The sequence below is a fragment of the Trachurus trachurus genome (assembly GCF_905171665.1).
Source record: "Trachurus trachurus genome assembly, chromosome: 7".
Lineage (NCBI taxonomy): Eukaryota > Metazoa > Chordata > Actinopteri > Carangiformes > Carangidae > Trachurus > Trachurus trachurus.
In genome coordinates, this window is record NC_139901.1 from 24333842 (window position 1) to 24354470 (window position 20629).

At 38.6% G+C, this 20629-nt stretch overlaps 3 protein-coding genes across 3 annotated transcripts; 1 reads left to right on the forward strand and 2 right to left on the reverse strand.

Moving 5' to 3' along the window:
• Nucleotides 1–1417: 1417 nt before the first annotated feature.
• Nucleotides 1418–8464, reverse strand: LOC310989253 (NEDD8-activating enzyme E1 catalytic subunit-like). Its single transcript, XM_083976251.1, has 18 exons — nucleotides 8422–8464; nucleotides 8293–8331; nucleotides 6502–6625; nucleotides 6328–6408; nucleotides 6152–6234; nucleotides 5114–5194; nucleotides 4963–5006; nucleotides 4799–4863; nucleotides 4540–4695; nucleotides 4009–4111; nucleotides 3767–3877; nucleotides 3554–3607; nucleotides 2551–2587; nucleotides 2368–2449; nucleotides 2167–2267; nucleotides 2015–2078; nucleotides 1871–1925; nucleotides 1418–1758 (listed from the first exon to the last, which is right to left on the reverse strand). Exons 1-18 carry the CDS (start codon nucleotides 8439–8441, stop codon nucleotides 1670–1672), a joined length of 1389 nt encoding a protein of 462 aa, XP_083832377.1. The 5' UTR covers nucleotides 8442–8464; the 3' UTR covers nucleotides 1418–1669.
• Nucleotides 8465–8966: 502 nt separating this feature from the next.
• LOC310988247 (PRA1 family protein 3-like) lies at nucleotides 8967–15106 on the forward strand. Its single transcript, XM_083974776.1, has 3 exons — nucleotides 8967–9263; nucleotides 9935–10152; nucleotides 13612–15106. Exons 1-3 carry the CDS (start codon nucleotides 9082–9084, stop codon nucleotides 13785–13787), a joined length of 576 nt encoding a protein of 191 aa, XP_083830902.1. The 5' UTR covers nucleotides 8967–9081; the 3' UTR covers nucleotides 13788–15106.
• An 864-nt stretch (nucleotides 15107–15970) lies between these two features.
• lmod3 (leiomodin 3 (fetal)) lies at nucleotides 15971–18952 on the reverse strand. Its single transcript, XM_083976365.1, has 3 exons — nucleotides 18404–18952; nucleotides 16641–18254; nucleotides 15971–16426 (listed from the first exon to the last, which is right to left on the reverse strand). The coding sequence occupies exons 1-3, from the start codon at nucleotides 18689–18691 to the stop codon at nucleotides 16379–16381; spliced, it is 1950 nt and encodes a 649-aa protein (XP_083832491.1). The 5' UTR covers nucleotides 18692–18952; the 3' UTR covers nucleotides 15971–16378.
• Nucleotides 18953–20629: the final 1677 nt, after the last annotated feature.

The window sequence follows — 20629 nt, forward strand, 5'->3', positions numbered from 1 at the left end:
ATCCAAAAGTGGTGACACCGACGTGTGATGCTCCAGTTTGAAGTTTTCTGCCTCAGTTCAGAGTAATAACATGATGAAAACAACACACACACACTCACACTCGCCTAATGACGCCCTAGCTAATAGAGATGACAGTCAGCACGTCGCCTCAGTAAAAAAAAAAAACAACAACAACCTGTAGTTTCACACATGAGCTCGTCTTCCTGGAGTCACTGTGGCTCTGAGGCAGGACGCGCTGAGACGTGTTGTTGCTCTGTGATAACAGTGTGGGATCACCGCGAGGAGCAAAGCTGCTGTCAGCCGCCCCCGTGCTGGAAAATTAAAACTTAATCAAGACAGAAACCATCTGTCCCTTTGGACAATATGTGGCCACTTTCATTAGCGGCCTTAAGGAGCTTAGAGAGAGAGTATTGACATGTCCTGTCACACAGTGGACACAGAGAGGACAGAGACTGTATCTGTGAAGAGGACAAATCAACCTGCTTTGATTCGATGTCACGAAATGAGATTAGGCTAAAATGTTTAAGATTAAGATTTCCTATTGTATTTAGCTTTTAGAAAAAAAAATATATATATATATTTACCACCTCCACAGTTGTTAGAACTAATCTGCTGTTAAAACCCTAGTTTCATATGAATGTGAAACTGTTATTTATGTTGCCAGCTAATTTTTTTATTTTATTTTATTTATTAAAACTTTGACTTTTTTCAATTTAACTTTAATTTACTTGATTTTATTTATTTATTTTGGTTTGTTTTTTTCTGAGTGTTGTAAAATGAACCATTCAGATTTGCAGTTGCTCAAATTAAGCGTCTTACACATATTCAAAGTAAAATGTCACCCTGAGGTGTAAAAAATGCAATTAACAGAAATTTGCAATTTAAAATATTCAAACAAATAATTGCTCAGTGGTATATTGTATAATATTATTTTGGGGAAAATATGCTTATTAGCAAGACTTTAAAGAGAAGATGATTACCACTGGGGTTACAGCCAGCAGCTGCTGCTTTAGCTTAGCTTATCTCAAAAAATGGAAAAGGGAGGAAGGTGCACTACTGGTTATAAAATCTGTCTACAGACACTTTTAAAGCACAGTTATTTAATCTTTCTCATTTGTTTACACTGGGCTGTGTGGTGGACTGGCGAGGTGTAGGTGGATTCTGAGCCAGAGGGGCAGTCAGCGGTCAGGAGTCTGTGGAGATTAATGAAACATTAGATTATATCAATAAAAAAAGCATTTCTATTTGCTACTGAAATCTTAAATATTCCCTCCCACGATCTTATAAAATCTTTTATGTGTTAAGATGAACAGTGACGGCCACACAGAACAAAACCATCTAGAGAAATAGGCTTTTGTCTACAACAGTGATAATAAAACTTTATTAGAGCATAGTGCACATCATTATTCTCATTTGACTTACAGGTAAATAGTAACAATATAAGTCAACACAGGGCAAATACACAAAGAAGTAAACAACAAATACAAAAAAAAAAAAAAAAAGTTAACTGATTTTGTTCATACAACAAACAATCCTATTCCACGAGGTGAGACCATGTACTCATATCAAATGTGCTACTGCAACATCACAGTAACCTTGTGATGTAACGTCCAGTCCGCATTCAGATGCAGTCGATCTGATATCAGTGCTGTGTGTGTCTGATGGGAGTTCATGCGGTGAAATTGAGTTTGAAGAGAACCGTCTGGGGCGTGGTGACGTCCGCCACGGCGAGCTCCTGTCCGTCCGACAAGCCCAGCTCTGCATCCAGAGAAATAACATATTATGCTTTTTATCATGAATATAAGCAGGTCACAGGTCGAAGGTCATGTCAGACAAACTGGGAATGACTGGTGAACCACTTCTTTCTTACCTTTCAAAGTCTTGCAGAGGTTTGGTCTGGTTCGCTCCTCAATGGATTTAACAGACTGGAATAAAATTGTAATCATGGTTCAATTGTAACAAAACGCAGCTGACCAGACACTGTGTGCTACTCCGAAAGGTGAAATACAATTACCTGCAGATACAGCGTCTTATTCTTCCCCTCCAGAGTCGTTGTGATAGCTGGGGATTTCATTTGCCTGGAAAACATTTACACACAGTCTTAACCTGGTAATTATTATGGCTCTTGAAGCAGCATTAAAAGCAGCTTTTTTTCTGAATACTCACAGAGAGGCGTTCTCTGTCAGGTACTCTAAAACCTCCTGTAATTTGGCAGAAGGAGGGAACTGGAGATCTTGAGGCACCTGGCTGCACGCTGAACAATTTTCCTGCAAAATCAAAGAAGGTACAGAGTAAACTGCCTTTTGTACAAATGTACATTTCTATGCAGACATGACCGTTTCTTCCCCTAATTAGTGCAAAACGAACCTTTCGCTCGGCTTCAAAGGTGTAGGTGTACAGTCCGTCCACATCATTAAAGACCAGGTAATTATTTAAAGGAATATATGCGCTAAAAGAAAAAGAAATCGTCTGTCAGTAATAATAAGTAAAGAAAGAAATCCACAGATAATGAGAACATAAGGGTCAGAGTGTGTTTTTTTTGCAACCAACCTTGTTGCAATTTTAAAAACTTCAGTGGCGCAGGCAGCTGTGGAGAACAAAAGCTTAATTAGACCAGTTACCTGATTTGACTCTTTGTTTAAAAAGTACAATAACTCAGTAAGTACAACAGCTCTAACCAGCTGTTTCCTGGATTTAGGAAAGTGACCCTCTAGCAGCAACTCCAGCTTAAACTCATTAAAGGAGCTTTTGCTATTGTTGTATAGCCAAGTTTAGCATCAACAGCTGTTCACTTATCACTCTTGCCTTTACATCTACAAGACGAGAGGTTGCAACACACTTTCTGAACAGTGCTACATCAAAAATTGGTTCTGGTTAGCATGCTGATACACCAGAACTGATAATATGCTGTTAAAGCTAACACTGGCTATGTAGCAATTGGAAAACCTTTTTAAAAATACCCCCTGTAAGCATCATATAAGCCAAAAACAATAGTCAAAACCTGTTTCTTATTAAAGGAAAACATAATTTGAATGGCAAACAATAACATATAAGTTGCATTTTTATCTGTATTTCTGTTTATAACACTACAACCAACTAGCTTCACTCTCCAGACTCTAGACACGAGTGCTTTAGCCCCAGTGTTTTAGGATCGTATCATGTATACAGCTGTCATGTGTATGTTTAAGATTCTTTTATAGTCACTGTTTTAGAAATGAGTCAAGTGGAAAATAAAAATGTAGATTAAGTTTTTTAACCAACTCACAGAATTAGCATATATAGAAAAAGATAAATCAGCAGTGGGTGGCTTTGCTTCTTTGCAAATTTTTGTTTTCTTATTCCACTCTCTAAAATAAATTCTCAAGTGGCAAATCTAGCAGTGTTATCATGATGAACCGCCTGTGTATTATCTGAGAAGATTTAGCCTTACAGCTGTAAATACAAGCTGTGCAGCCAAGGCTCTATTGTTTTGATACAGCATCAATAATATTACAAAAATGTCAACATCTCTGAACAGCAGCAGCCAAGGCCTCAAAGCATTTGAGTGTCATACCAGCAATAACAGCATTCGTTGACGCCACAGCAGGAATGATCCTCTTCACAACTCCTGTGGCACAACAAACAGATACTGGTATGATCACAGTATTTATGGGCGACTGTGAAACCAAACAGCTGTGAGATAATGTGTGAAATGTATCAGTTTCATTTTAAAATAAAGTAGCTGATTTGGCCAAATTTGCGTTAATTAAATTATTCACAGGTTTACCTTGAGTGAGTCTGTATGTTACTCCTGTAATGTTAAACTCTGCAGCTCTTTCTTGGGCTCTTTCAAACACCCACTGGATGTGCTCTGGATTGTCTCCATCTATACTGGTATCTAGAGGAGGAAAAGACAATGGTTGTTAGTTTTTATGATAAAAACACACACACACACACAGGTATACATTTGTCTGAATTGATTAGATGTGTACAGTAGTAGAGAATAAAGACAGGAATATTTTAGCATACCTCCAAATGGCTTTTCCTTCGGCCATTGTAAGATTCTCGCATATTCAATGCAATGTTCTGGCAGCCTTGGCATCGACGCAATGGTGCACATGGGGAAATTAATCTGTGGATTGCAAAATTAAAATTAAGGTCACGCTTGAAAGAATTTGAAGTAGCACTTGAAGCTTGTTTCTCCTCTACAAAAACAAACCCATAATAAAAAAAATGTTTCCTTTGTGCAATATCATCATAACTGTACTGGTATGTGTAATTTCATGAAGGTGATGCTCTTTTCTTTGTCTATTTAGTCTGGCAGCTATTTCTTCTCATGACCCAGCTCTTTTATTTTTTCCAAGCAGAACCACCTGTTGCCACAGATGGAAATGTAAAACATCACCTGCCACACAGATGCTTTCTCTCACCCAAAACACAAACTGAGTAGATAATGTGAAAGCATTTGTAAAAATTATTCGTTTGATGGACAATTCTGTCACCTCATTCATTTAATTTATTGCATTTAAACTAGATGATAAACTGCTGCTGAAAAATGACCTGTGGCGGGTACAGCTCCAGTGTGCAGTCGATGCATGCAGTCATGCCCGGCAGAATAACACGAGCGTTTCCTTTAAAGCCCTCTGTTCCTCCATCGATGAGGGGAATGATAGAGCTGGGATCCAGGACTCCATCTTCATAGCTGAGGAGGGAGATCTGAGGAAACAACATCCATCATAACTCAGCACTATATGCTGCTCATATGCAAAGGTAACAACATTGAAATACAATGAAATAAATCAATCATTCTGTTTCCTACCAGCATCCCGTTCATCCAGCGCCTGGCAATAATGGAGTCGAGTCCACAGACGATGATGTGGAACTCTACAAAGACACAATGAGCATTTTTAAACCTGTGAGGTGTTAACCTACTCTTAAACTCTGCTAATGCATAGATAGATTTTGAAAGAAAAACACACTTACGCCTGTAGAAAGACTCGTCAAAGTCTTGGATCTTTTTAAAGTGACTGCATTGTTTTTCATAAGGAATGAAATCATAATCAATATATTCCAGACAATGTTAACTAAACATGCGTTAATTTTGAGCTGCAAAAACTGTTTCTGCCAAGGATACGGGACAACTTTACAGCCGGGGATGCGACTGTTGATAAAGTCAGCAGCAACTTCTGCCTTTGGTCGTCCAACATCTTTGGGCCTAAATTGATGCACAGAGCAGATATGAGAAAGAGATGATAGAGATGTTGAATGTAACCAAGAATCATCACGGTGAAACAGTCACAACAGGCAAACTCATAAAATACATTTACAGTATTGTGTTTAATTCAGGAGACTTCACCAAAATTTCTTAAATTTCAACCATGTTGCCCTAGTGGTAAAAGTAGGTGAACCAAATACTTTCACCCAAAGCAAATTAAAGTCAGTTGATGACAGATACCATGAGATGGTTACTATAATATGTGAGAAAATCCTGTTTTCACCAACCTATGTACATTCTTTAGGTGCTATAATTAATAGTAATACAACAGCATGAATGAGTATCTGACCACACATTTTCACCATACACTATTTTGTCTAATATTAAAGCAGATATCAGCTTCACGGCCGTTTCGGCTAATGCTGCGTTCAAGGCAGGCTTTTGAAACCGTAAGTTACAGCTTCAAGTCACAACTACGACTTGGTAGCGTTCCAGGTAACCCGTAGCTCGTGTTTTTACCATCCTGTTGTCTGTGAAGGTTCCCTATAACGGCCACTCGTAACTTCCGACCCGTGAACTCGTACCAGATCGAACTGGTATGACTTCACAGGAAGGAAAAACACAAAGTACGAGTTTCTTTGAACGCACCATGAGTTAGCAGCCCCCGCCCTTGTCAGGCATCAATTGGTCCTCGTGCTACGTCACCACATTCACGCGCATCCCTTGGCTGCACACACAGCCCTTCATGCCGTTCTCTCTCCTCATTGGATAACACTTGTATCCCACAAGGAAAATTTTCTCCTCGGGTTACAGCAGAGCAGAGTGACGGAGAGACTCGTGTTTAGGCTGAAATACTTCATGTAAGTGATTGCTGACGGAAAATAGGACTATTTAGGACTTATATTAACAAAAACATTCCACTGATATCTGCTTTAAACAACTGTAAGCAACACCTACCTGAAAAGAAACTGCCTGTTGAGGTTGGAGACATCAATGGTGTCCATGTCAACAACATGAATAAGGCGAAACCCAGACAGAGCCTAAAACACAAGACAATGTTAGACATTTTCTTATTTTAAGCCTGGGTACATACATTTATATAATATACGTAGTATATCAAAGTTGTTTCCCACCAGATTTTTGAGGAGCTCACATCCAAGTCCTCCTGCTCCAATGACTAAAATCTTGCATGTCTCCAACAAAAACTGTAGAGACTGAAATGAAAGAAGCAACAAAATGTTTTAACTGCATTTAAGACACTTCACTGTAACTCTTTACTTATGAACACAAACTTATTTCTGGGTCACCTCGGTGCTGGGCTCAAAGTCAGGATGGGTGAAAGGGCCAGGTCTCTCCAAAAACTTCCTCACATGATTCCACCGGCCATCCCAGTCGCAACCACTGTCCCTGTGTCCACCATCTACAGCCATTCTGGACACACAACACACCAAGATACACTGGTACTGGAACTTGTACTATGACTTAAACAAGTACATTTCTTCCTACTTATCCCCTCTTATCACATGCGTTTTTATTTCCCAAAGCATTCATTTCAAGCCCATTGGTTTTGCAGGTATTTCAACATCAGCAAAACCAATGGTGGAACAGGAGGTCCTCTGTCCTCGCTGTCATCCAGGGAGAGGAAGTGACAAGGATGGACTGCAGCCCAGACAGGAAGATACAGATCAACAAACGCTGAGATGTCGCATTCATGAGGCCTGAAATACGTTTTGTGAGGGTAGAGTGGATTTGACCCTTAACCACCAAATTCTTATTTGTTCAACCTTGGGACCAAGAGACAATGTCAGTGCCAAATGTAATGAAATTATTAATGTAATGTGATTCCATCTGTGTGTTGCTTATGAATCTGTGACTTTGACCCTTGACCACAAAAGGTCATTAAGTAAATCTAAGTTACTCAATGAAATTACACTGAGTGAAATACATCAAAGTCAATAAAATGCAGTCAATTCAATTAAATGTATTCAATTAATTTGAGTGAAAGTTAGTTAATACAATTAGTTAAGTTGCTTTATTTGCATTAAATTAATTAAATGGAGTCATATTAAATCAAATGCATGGAAATAAAATTGGACTGTTCTATGAAAATATATTTAATTAAAATTAGTAAAACTGAAATATGAAGAGGAGAATAGAGGAATGAACTTGTACTCTCACCACTACTGGGTCATGCAAAATTGAGGTAAAGGCAAAAACATAATTTATTAGGCACTTATCAAAAATTGAACAATAAGGCATGGGACTGAATATTATTTAGCTGTCTTAATGTCAGATGTATAGTAATGTGGGTACTGTTGAATCTACTTGCACACTCTCTCTTCAAGAATCAATTTTGTTGTCTGGAGCATGCAAGTCAATGCACATGCTATACACAGTATATGCAAACCATGCAGCCAACTGTTGGCACTTGGCAGTACAGCAAGTTTATCAGGACAAAAGATTTACAACAAAGATGACTCTTCAAAGATGTGTGCAGTGCCCCAGTTCTACAGTATGCCTACCACATAGACATTCAATAACTGATGATAACTGCAGTTTGTACTGATATTTATGATACACTGCTGATTCTGTTTCACAATAACAGCATGACCTGTCAGCTGCTGTTGAACTTGTTTTCTGGGACTGTCTCACCACAATTGCCCTCCTTACCCATTGTAATTCAATGTTAGGATCTTATCCATTCAAATGCGCATTGTATTATGGTAGAATCACTAATGCATGAATACTTTTTTCTTTTCTTTTTTTTAGAAATTATTTAATGGTGTAAATGGTCGTTTTCCCATTTAAAAACGAACTCAAACCCTGATCAGATTAATATGTAGTGTGGAACTGGTGCACATTTCTACTGTGCATGTCATGCAGGCTACTGACGCGGTGCAGGGTCTGTTCGTTACATTTGAACCTTTAATGTAACCCATATTGCAAATAGATGATTTGTACAGACAGCTAACTGGTTTATTGGTGTTATCCCTTGCTGAAATGTTTATTTTCATGTCTCCTGGCCCAGCAGTCGCTGCTCACTGTGCAACGCAAACCTGCTGCCAGTCAGAGACCTTTATTTAGCATTCGTCACTAACTTCTCAGTCAGGTCCTCTATTCGCCTTCTTTTCTTCTCCCTGGAGGAAGAGAGGAAAACAGTGTTCAAACGTGCCGCCGCTACGGTGTAACTATGGTTAAAATTATATTTTTCGTCCATTGAGACTTACGGCTCCTCGGCATCCGCCATACTTTCACGGTCCCATGTCCTCGATTCAGGCTGCTGTGTTCACGAGGGTCAAAGCTGCGCTGCACAAAACACTTGGAACTTCCCACAGAGGAAATACAGCGTTTTTCTCCTGCTCTCAGAAAATCTATAAAACTGAACAATAAGAGGTTTTGATTGGTGTAACCTGCTGATATATTGGCGAATACGTTTTTATGTCACATTGGAAGGTAATAATTCAGTGAAAGATACATAAACTGAGCTGATAAATGAGACTGCAACATTTGTGATCAATTTCTTTGTTTATCTAAATAAGCAACTGTTACTTATTGTATTGTTTATGTTATTTACTAATTATCTTAGGCTGTTATTTGTGTTTTGTTTCTTGCATTTGTTCTTTTTTTGGAATTAAGCAGCTGCTGCGCATTCTAGAACGCCGGTTGGAAATTCCAAGCACTTCTTCTGTGTAAGCTGAGCTCTCACGAGATCTTGAGCGGCGAGACTACAGGCTTCTCCTCCTGGTCTTCCTGCTCCTCCTCCTGCTCCTTTTCGCTGGAAGCAGCTGAGAGAGTTGGATCAGCTGACCCGTCAAAATATTACGCAGGCCGTGTGTGTGGGGGGTATGTTTATGTTTGTGTGTGTTTCTTGACTACACGTTGAAGACATGGCAGCCAAGATGGAGCTCGCACCTCTCAGACCGTGGGATGATTTCTTCCCCGGAACTGACCGCTTTGCCAAACCAGAGTTTGGAGATTTAGCGAAGTGGAACAACAGAGTGATCAGCAATTTACTGTACTACCAGACCAATTATTTCGCCGTGGCCGTGGTGGTTTTCATCATTGTGGGGTAAGTACTGGACAAGTATGCTAACACGGACAGGCTAACACTAACATCCCTCTGCCCCTGTGTTTAATTAGCCCGCATACCTTTCACCGTCCCACACCCATCATGATGACAACACAGGCTATTTCTGTAAATGTTGGCATTGTTGTGTCAAGCTTGAACTCTTATGTATCATTTGCCCTGTAGATATCTGCCCTAAACGTGTTTCCTTGCTAAATATTCTCGTGGTAACAGTTGGAAAAACATTACAGCTAGCTTAAATTGTGTACAGTTTTAGCTAGCTACCCATAAACTATTTATTTCATTATTTTCTAAATGTAGTAGTACACAGCTGGTTATTTGGCGTTTTAGAGCACCACTGATGTTGTATTAGGTGTATTTCACCATCTTTGGTTGTGGCGTCGTTTAAATTACACGTGATCTGATCAGTCTTGTCTGAATAGAGGATGATGTTGTGGAAATGATGAGTGCAGTGCAGGCCTTTCTGCAGGCATCTGCCCTCTTATGGTTCACACCAAACTGGCAAGGATGTTAGCTATTGTTGTCTCCACCAGCAGGTTGTGCTATTTAAAAATAAATAAATAACATGGCCTGACATCCTGTGGATTATCTGTAATCTCTTGTGTCTTTTTTTTTCCCCCATTTATTTATTTTTTTAATGTTTCAATTGGCAGGTTCCTGAACCCATTTGGCATGTTCCTGGGGGGAACTGTGGTGACTCTGGTCTTTGCGGGTTCTGTGTGGGCCGGAGAGAACAAAGCCACCATTAAGAATTTCAAAAGGAAGAACCCCACCCTGTTTGTCGTTGGAGTTATGGTCACAAGCTACTTTCTGCTGTCACTGTGTGGTGGAGTCATGGTCTTCATCTTTGGAATCACCTTCCCTTTGCTGTGTAAGTATCAGCGCATTTAATATATTTACAATAACTGACCACGTTGGACTATCCAGTTTAGGTTTTTTTTCTGCCTTGCCAAGTTGACAGTTGATTTTAATCCTGTTCAAGTTCTTCTACTAAATAGGATTTAAGACACAAACAGTAGGGTAAGTGTACCTATTAAGCCCACCAAATCTGCTTTTCAGCCATTTTTAATATATACCACCCCAATTTAAGTGAAAACATTTTAGTTCAAATGATAGTCTAATGTCTAATTTGAAGTGTCAATCATTCATTTATACCAATTTTTAATGTTTTTATTGTTTAATTTGTCAAAATATAGCAAAAATCTGGCATGGGCTTAATGGGTACTTAATGTACCCTTTAAGCCCATGGGTGTTCCAAATAAGCCCACTTCATGATTTGTTGATAAATACATATATATATTTAAAAATCTTAACAATCCAAATTTATTCTATTAAAATATGTAATCTCTTAGCTCTCAATAGCTATTTTCATTTTGTCTCCACTCCTCTCCTCTGCCCTGTAAATGGCATTTGAAATAGGCATGATCGGCCTATTTGCTGTGTTGTCAACACAGAAAAAGCTAAACTTACAACATGTCTTCTTTGGAATGTAGCCAAAAAACTATTCATGAACAAAATAAAAATTAGAATGGAAATTACTCTTCAGTACTTAAGCTTTCAATATCTGTTGTCATTTTGTCTGTATCTCTATCCTACATTATACAATTGGCATTTACATTTGGCCAAATTTTCTGGTCCAGCCAGCTGGTTGAAAGTGTTTTTATCTAGATTTCTGAAGACCCAATGACTGAGAGAAAGACAGTTTCCTGGTTCAATACTATTTTAAGGATAATAAATTAATCAATTTCAGTATTTACAACTAAACAAATAACTTTTTAAACATAAAAACACAGCTTAAATAGAAACAATTAATAAAATGAATGAATTGGCCGATGCAATATCACTAATATTTAAATTTGGGTATTTAATTATCTGAATTATGAAGCTGATTGATTAGGTGAGGTCAAACTTAGGCAGGAAAATGGTTCAAAAGTCGAAAGGAAGAAACTCTCCATTGAAACACAGCCAGTGGGCTTAATGGGAGCAGGTGGGCTTAAAGGGAACATCAGTGAATTACTGGTTAAAAATCGGAATATTTTTATTCTACACACATGACATTTAAAAACAACTACATGACATGAATCTATATAAGCTGCACTAACATAACATGAAAAGTTTTGATTGATCATGTATTTAAGTAATTAGCTATACTCATTTACATCTGCCCTAAATGGTGTGATTTTTTTGCTACTGTCCCCTTTAAGCCCACTTGGTAAAAATGTTAATTAAAAAATAAATAAAGATAAATATTCATATGTATTATCAATTTAACAATACAATAGGATATTCTGCATACAAAAATGTAAACTATCCATGTTTATCATGCTTTATGTCATGGCAATGAACAATGCTATGCAGTGGCTGCATAGATGCAGCATGTGGGCTGTTTGCTAGCATGCTAAAATGCATATTTCGAATTCAAAAGAAAAAATATTTCTAATTCTAGTAAAATTCTAACACATGTTTTATTTAAAGCACTAATCTCTTAAATTTTGGTAACAAATGAGTACTTAGCTAAAGTCGGAGTAGAAATATGGAATAAATATTGTTTTTTCAGGGCATCAAAATCACTGAAGTTTTTTTGCAACTTCTTTGGGAGCAGCAGGCACATGTCACACATATGCTTCGATAACTCAAGATTGACAAATCTGATTTGCTTAGAATAAAAAGTATAATTTATGTAACAAGCTGCTTCATTGGAAGAACCATGAACCAGCAAAAATGGTGATGTAGTTTTTTTTTTATTTGACTCATAAGTCACAAGTGGGCTTATATGGTACGTGGGCTTAATAGGTACACTCGCCCTAATATGTTACTCATCATTTGAGCTGTAACCTATAGAGTTACAAGGCCTTTTGTTAGGTTGTACTGTACACCTTTACTTTTTATATCATTTATATCATATCATTGTTATGTAAGCTGCTGGATGATCTGAACCTCCTAGGAATTAATAAAGTATTTTTTATTCTTTTCTATTCTAGAGGATCATCAGCTTAGATCAGCTTTCATATTTAAGATGCAGCACACGCTTTAGCTTTATTTTGAATGTTTAAGACATTCAAACAGATAACAGAGCTGCAACCAAACCAAAAATGCAATAAAACTGAGTTGGAACTAAAATATTCCAGTTAAATAAGATTAAAAGACAAGTCTTAACATGGTACTTGAAGGAATTAGAGGTTGCATGAAGAATGTTTATAGGTCGTGGTTCCCAGACTTTTGTTGACCAAAACCTAAGTGGAAAAACCTTTGTCCAGATGATACAGTCAATGTGCTCTTTTAAATGTCTTGTGTGAGAATGCCATCAAAGTTTTGCCTTTGCTTGTTTTTTGCCTTCTTTAATTTCAAACAGTTGTTTATCATCCAAGCTTCACTCTGTAATATTCACTTTAACAATTTAGCCTATTCATTACTAATATGAATATAGCACAGGTCAGTCACAGCTGTCAAATAGTTACACATACATATTTATTTTTTCTCATTATCATTTATAACACTGTGATTTAGAATAGAAATGCAAAATACCTCCCAACTGTGGCACATGAAATACGTTTCCTGGGTTATTTTCTTGCAGTGAAAGATGCAATAATTTCTTAGACAACATTTCAGTATCTGTGTAGTTTTAATGCTGTGAGTTAAAGGTAACTTTTGTAGCCTACAGCATATTGCAAACACTTGTTGGTTAATGTTATTTGACAAAAACCGTTCAGGGATGGTGAGTCATGTCGGGATGCATAACTGAGGTTTTCTGTGGGTGATCAAGTTTTTCCAAACACTCACTCTGACTCACTGGTGGGATTGGACAGTACTCACAGTATCACTGACATGTACGCACTCATAACGCTGGCTGTTAAAACGAAGAAGTCAATATTACAAGGCCAGCTACAGTGTGCTGTGGATTAGAGCTATAGGTTTGGATTTGCTGCAGCTCTCAGAGTCAGAGGTTCAGCAGAGTGGTTTAGATAATTGATGGGTTGGATCGTTAGAGAAAATGCAGCGGCTCTACCATTGCGGCAGGCAGACGAGGTAGTTTGATCGCTTCCCAGGAGGCCTGCCCGCTGCTGTCTGTGTTGACGGGTTGCTATGGTTTGTTGATTTGGGCAGATCTACATTTACTGGCTGATGTCATGCATTCAGTATCTGGCTGACAAGGAAATAAAAGATCTGCCTATCCTCACACCTGCTTCAAAGTCTGCGTTTCAGCAGTATCATATTTTGTGTTTGTCACTTTCCACATAGTATGCATCCCACAGAAAATCAACCATAAATTATGATTTTATTTTTACATTGAAAAAAATAAAACAATAACTCCCTGTTGTCATTGCTGTAGTAATCCTGATCCACGCCTCTCTGAGAATGCGTAACATGAAGAACCGACTGGAGAACAAGATTGAAGGGGTTGGGCTGAAGAGGACACCCATGGGAGTCATCATGGACCTCCTGGATCAACAGGAGGAGAAAATTAACAAGATTCAGGATTTTATTGAGAGCAAACTGAAGGAGTAAGGGAGTGCCAAGGGACGTAAGTGTCACAAAGTATGGATACAGATTTTCATAGTTTCATCCCACATGTCAAGGTTTTATCTCCCGCACGTATATAAAGTTACAGAAATTTGCATTTCCCACACAATTTTTTTTCCATTTACATTATTCCCTTTTATCTTGATATTAGTTTAGATCAAAATCATGCAGAAGGTTGTATAGAAGATTTAGAATAAGATTTGCACAATCACCACATGAACTGGATGTTAAGAGGCAATGGACACTGAAGGCTACCAAAGGTCTGATCATTCCTGTCAGTCAATGTTACACAAGCAAATCATTTCCCTTGTTGCCAACGCACTTTGTTCTAGATAACGACTGAGTATTTATTTCAGCCAAATACAGCTGGGTGTTTCAGCACAATGCAAATATTAGATACCAATTCTATTTATTCCTAATGAAGAGAGAAAGAAATCAGATCCTTTCAGTTTGCTACCTCAAATATAAGCATGTTAGACCTTCTTCTCACCGAGTAGACCTAACACAGAGTAAACTGGTAACCGCTTAGTAAACAGCAATAACTCTCATCTTTTAACTTCAGGAGCTGTATGGATACCGATCTGAGACCAGTTTGCTTGTAGTGTTAGACATAATTATATACAAACTGTCCAATAACCCTGGAGTTTAGATATTTTTTGTTGTTAAAAGATCATGTGCATACAGCTCCTGACCATACAGGCTGGCCTGAGTGCATCCCCCTCTGACCACAGCTATGCAATGTTGAAAAAAAAAGAATGGCAAGTGCAGCTTTATTGTTAAATATTATGTCATATTATTTACACGTTTGTTGTTATGTTTGATGTGTGTTTATTTTCATGATATAGCATGCAGAGATGTATTAAATGACAGCAGGACACAGAGTACATAACTATGGCAATGAGGCAGAAATCGTGATCCAACTGAAACTTAACTTAAATTTACCACTGTTATTTCATCATTGGTGAATACTGGACTAGAATCATGCTGTGCTGTTTTCCCATCAAATGCCATTTCCTTGTACAAAAGCTAAATTGTCTGTCCTCTGTATTGTTACGTGTTTATTTGATACTGCTGCTGCGAATATCAAAGCAGTTGTTTAATGTTGCTTTTCACACCTTGACTGCAGTTTGTGCATGATGCGAACTCACAAATGGCAGTTTAGAGATTGTTTATGTTACATGGATGCTATATATTATATATTATCTATATGTTTTTATGTGACTTTTTTCATTCTTGAAAAGTGATGATGAAATCACAGTAATGGGCATAAAACATGGCTGTCCTCTATAAAAAAAAATAAAAATAAAGAGAAACTGATTTATGTTGTGGTCATTGTGTTTTCTGTCTGTCTATCAGTCAGTCTGTCCATCCCACTCTCATGAAGGGGATATCTCAGGAAGGCCTTGAGGAAATGTTATCAAATTTGGCACAAAATGTTAATCTAAGTTTGAATTGAGTAGGTTTTGATTATCAAAGGTTACCATGATATCGCAAAACACATATTTAGTCATGACTCATAATCAAATCATACACTAGGCTGTATAATGTCGCATTATAGGTTCATTTGACGAAGAGATGACTTTTTATATCCTAAAGGTCAAAGGTTATATTCAATGTGATGCTATAAAACCTGCAAAAACATTAAAAAACGTTTTCACTACATCTATAAGTTGGAAAACTGCAGCTTGACTGTTGACAAATGCAAACAGCCACAAGGTGGTAATTCTATTAAAATCAAGCCTCGGAGTGGATACGTAGCTTTGTTAATTCATCATGAAACGTGAGATTTATTCATGTGTTATCTCAGTTGAATATGAATCAAAGTATTTCATTGAATGCTGTTACTAAAACAAACGGAAAGCTCATAAATCCACCCTCCCTATTGTACACATTTGTCATTTGGTTCAGTTTGTCTAATCGTCCATATGGCGTCAGTTTTTCAGCACTGACTCATCTGTCTTTCTGTAAATACTGTTCTTTAAGAAAACCAGACATGTAATTTGTCTTTTAAAAAAAAAAAAAAAATCTGCACCTCAAACTAACTGAAGTGAGTCAATGGGGATGCATGTAGCCTGACAATGATACACTGCAACACTGTGCCATTTATGTTTAAAAAGTGATAAATAAAATAAAAAGAATCTCCAGACATGGATAAAATATTTTTTTATAGCAAAAGGTAAGAACTTTAACATTTGCACCATAATGAATCATCTGAAATTTAATCAAACAAACCAACTCTACAAATCTGTTCTGTGCACAAGCCCACTGAAAACAAATCATATTTTGGCAAATAAAGACACAGGTTATACTTTTTTTTCATGAATAAAATATACGGTGCTCCGGTGAGAAACTCTTTGAATTTTCATACTTTTATTGTTATTCTTCCTCAAGACAATAGCATTACGTGAGATAACAGCACAAAAATGGAACCACAAGCAGACCAGACAATATTTTTCATATGCGTTGAAAATGTAGCTCACTCTTGATTTACAGCTCACATGCCTAGTTTGATGGTAACTAATACCAAATATGTTTATAGTAAACAGCAGTGAAGACATACAGGTGAAGTGACAACCTCAGAAGAGACTCGTTTCACTTGATTCCAGGGCTTTAGGGAGCGGCACCTGCAAGAAGTGACAAAGAGAGAAAGTTTTGTTGTTTTGTTGGCTTTCTTGCACAATATATGCAGAATCAAATCATTGTTGATAATAAAAATGAAGCAACAGACTATATTTAGAATGGTTTGGATAATACATGCTTTTAACACTGTCAGTAGTAATTAAAGATCTAACTCCTAACTTGATTGATTGATCTCTGTTGTAATTTTGAGGTACTCACAGATTTGAGATAGGCCACGTTGCTCTTTTTAATCTCACTCAGGAGCTGATCACGTGGTGTGAGGTCAACCTTCGCTGGCTCTCGTCTACGAGGGATGGGCTTCAAAGTCTTAATCACAGCGTTCAGGTTGGGCCTCTCATCTGCCATCTCTGCACTACCAGCATCCTTCGCTCTGGAGGTCTTCCTCAGCTGGAACCTCTCCTGTCTCCTGTCGTCCCTCGCGTCCATCTCCACAAGGAACGGGTCACGTTTTTTGGGCGTCTTCTTCAGCTGGACGTCCCTGACTGAATTTGCTGGTGGTTCATCAGCGCTGGATTGTTTGGGAATGTTTTTCTTTTTGAGCTGCTTCTGAGGCTCTGGTTGCTCTGGTTGCTCGGTCTGCTGGTGCATTTCAGGCAAGGCGCTCAGGTCTGCCGAGGGCGGGACGAGCCCATGTTGCTGCAAGAGTTCGAGGGGCGGTATGTACCCCAGCATCTCCAGTAAACCGGGAGGAAGGTTCAGGGTGGTCTCATACTTCTGCATCAGCTCCTTTTGCTCCTTGAGCTGCTGCAGCTTCTGCTCCTCCTTCCTCAGCTGCCTCTGACGGTCCAGATTCCTGGTTAAAATATTGGTCACCACCATCCTGGGCCCTGGCAGCTCAAAGTGATAGCCCATCTTTAAGAGGGTGTTGTTGGCCTTGATCAGACGTGAGATCTCCATCTCCGAGTGGTGACCCAGCATGTGCCTCTGGTTGTGAAATCGCAGCTCTGTGAGAGTCTCGTTGAACTGGAGGCAGCGGATGATGGCGACGATGCCCTTTCCTGTTACAAAATTAGACTCAATATTCAGAGTCGTAATGCTGCGATTCTCTCGTAACATGTTGGCCAGGTTGAAAGCTATGTTTTCATCGACGCCGGTATTGGCTAGACTGAAGGTTTTCACATGTTTATTCTTTTTTAAGGCGTTGACGTAGTCCAGGAGCATCTCTTTGGGAATGTTCTCTATATTGTTGAGGTTCACCTCAGTGATAGAGGGGTTGTTTTTGCGAATCCTGTCAAGCGTCGAATCCAAGTTCGTCTCATTTCCTGAAGGTCTTGATGTCATCTTTATATTATTTAGTGCCAGTTTGGGAATATTAAGTTTGTTAATTTTTCTCTCTTCTTTTGGTGGAAGCTTATCGTTGCTTTCTTTCATCTCGGGCTCCTCTGGAGGATCTTTGGGAAGCAAAGAGTCTGTGGTTTTAATTTCCTCTTTCTCTTCAACATGTGATGTGCTGTGTTCGGGGGCCAAGCTCTCTGTCTTCTCCTTTGTGTCTGACAAAACCTGATTTTCATCTGTCTTGTTTTCTGTAACTGTCTCAGTGACATCCAGAGGAGACACATTTTTATCTATATTTTCATTTTTCTTTGTATTCACAGGCACTTCTTCCTCATCTTTCACATCCACATCTTTGTCATTTTCATCACTCTCTTCGACCTCTTCAACAATTTCCTCAATTATCTCCTCTATAATTTCCTCTCCATCCGTACCATCCACAGTTTCTTCCACAATAATTTCTTCTATCACTTCATACTCTTCATATTTCTCAGTTCCTTGTTCTTTTTCTTTCTTTTCAGCTTCCTCCCTCAAAGTTTTCTATCAAAAACAATGAGCCAAAATAAGATTAGTTTTTCCAAACACAAGGATTTTTGCTCCATCTAAATTGTAACTTCATGTTTTCAGATAAATATATTGTATATTGTATATTGTTCTTCACATAAACCTTTGAGAGTTTGGCCTCTTACCTCGCTGGGAAGCAGGGTGGCAGGCACTCTTTCCTCCTCAAGCATGCGATTGGACTCTTTCTCCCAGTACAGGTAATCAACCAGGGATCTGTGGTCGAACGACCCTGTAGGAGCCTTTTCTGTCTGGTCCTTCTGTCTCTGTCCAACAGGTACAGCCTCATCCGGAGCTATAATAATATCCATTTCACTCTGAAGCTCCTTAAGCTCCTCGGGTGAAAGCATGGCAAGGAGCTCATCTTCATCAATGTCCTCCTCATTGAGCTCATCAGTGTCTCTGTCGTTTGACATGTTTGCGTTCTGTAGTTCCTTGCTTTTGCTAATAATCAAAAAGGGAGAATAAACTGTTGTCCGGTCGGTGACTCAGGGCGGATTGAGCTGTGAAGCCTGTGACTTCAGAGAGAAACAGTTTGCTCCTGCCTCATGTGGAGTCTAAAATTAAACCCTGTGAACTGCATGGAAGATATTTAAGGTACAAGCAGGGGAAAGACATGCTAGCATTCTTTTTTCAGCGCCTTCTCCCAGCTGGCCTGGCCGTCAGGATCTTTTGGGGATGACAGTTGCTGCAGGCAGGACTGACGGCAGCAGGTGGACCATTTTCACAGGCCTGGTGGGAGGGGTGGAATCTCGTCTGCACGCCGAGCTCCTCCCAGAGCTCTTTAGAAGACATAACCTCCGAAGTGCTGCACAACAACAAACACAGGAGCCAGAGGAGATGGTTTGTCTTCAGGGGGAATAGATACTCCCAGTCTGAGACGGGACGCCTCGTCTGTCTGACAGTCTGGATTAAGACTCAAAGCAAAGTTTCATATCTAGTCTGTCTTTTAAATAACTTCCTGAAAGTTCAGGTTTTTTTTAATACAAGAAATTCCTTTAGCTACTCCTTTATTCCTTTATTCAGATCCCCATTAGCTGCCAGTAATGCAGCAGATTCCCTGGGATCCGCATACAGGAGCATAAAACTTTAATGGAATAGACTGACATAGCATGAAGACTGGATAACCAGGCACGAACAGATGGGGGCTCTCACCGATGATAACAAAATCTGCCAACCAGTATCTCAAAGCGTCACTCTCTCACCCATCATATCTCATTTGTGTGTTGAGATCTGTGGTGAGATAGTTATGGTTTTGTTTCCTGGCGCAGAGCCAGAGTGTTCCTCCGGTTCCAGTTCACCAGCTGACTGTAGTCTGATATTTAATGAACAGATATAAGACTTCTATATCTTCTCATATAACAATCATCAAGAGAGAGAAATCTCCCAAGATATCAAACTGTTCTTTTAAAGCTTACTCACTAAATAGCAAAACCTGAACCGGCTGTTTAGCAACCGACCTCGAGTCTCTTAAAGAAAGTGACAAACAGCAGTTTATGTTTCACACATGTATTTATTCACATCCTTGCTCCTAGTGGAAAATATTATATGACGACATCTAACAGCATGAAACTACACACTGACTGTACAAATATGTGAGAAAGCAAATAACGAAGACATGAATATGAGTTTTTTTTTTCCTTTTTTTCCTTTTTGTTTTTAGTTTATACGGCAGTGGTCTTCTGTTAATATAAAAAAGAAGTTTTTATCAAAAGATCAATGTTGTCACCATGCATTTTTAAAACACAATACGGCACTAACAAGACAAATGATCCTATAAACAATATTGACATAATACATTCTGATTCAAAGATTAAAGAAAGAAGGAAAGAAAAATGGAAATTCATCAAATACACAGTCTGTTCTAATGATGATGAAATCAGTTCTTGTCGTGTCACGTTGGTGAACATTTCAAGCTTTGTTTTCAGTTTAGATGTTGCACTTATGAATATCTTTTATCTTACTTTACTGGATGAAGGTGGTGAAAATGATTTTATCCTATAACCTACTGTTTTTATATAAGGCAGTAGCTTGTTCCTGTTAAAATACATGGACTTGGTTTTCAGTAAAAACACGTTGCCTCTGTTTTCATCTTTGATACACAACATCGTTTGTGCAACATCTTAAAGTTTTTTTTTGTTTGCTTTTTTTTGACACATTCTCATCTGCCTGTACAATTCATCCAATCCAAGGCACATGGGAAAGTCATTCAAGAGTGTCATCACTGTGTTCAGAGGTTGCTTTAACATCAGAACAGCGTACACTGAGACTCTGCCACTTGCCTCTCCCCCAAGATGGAGTTATGGCAGCCGGAAAAAACAAACGTTTGTTTACATCCTGCATTTCAACTCATT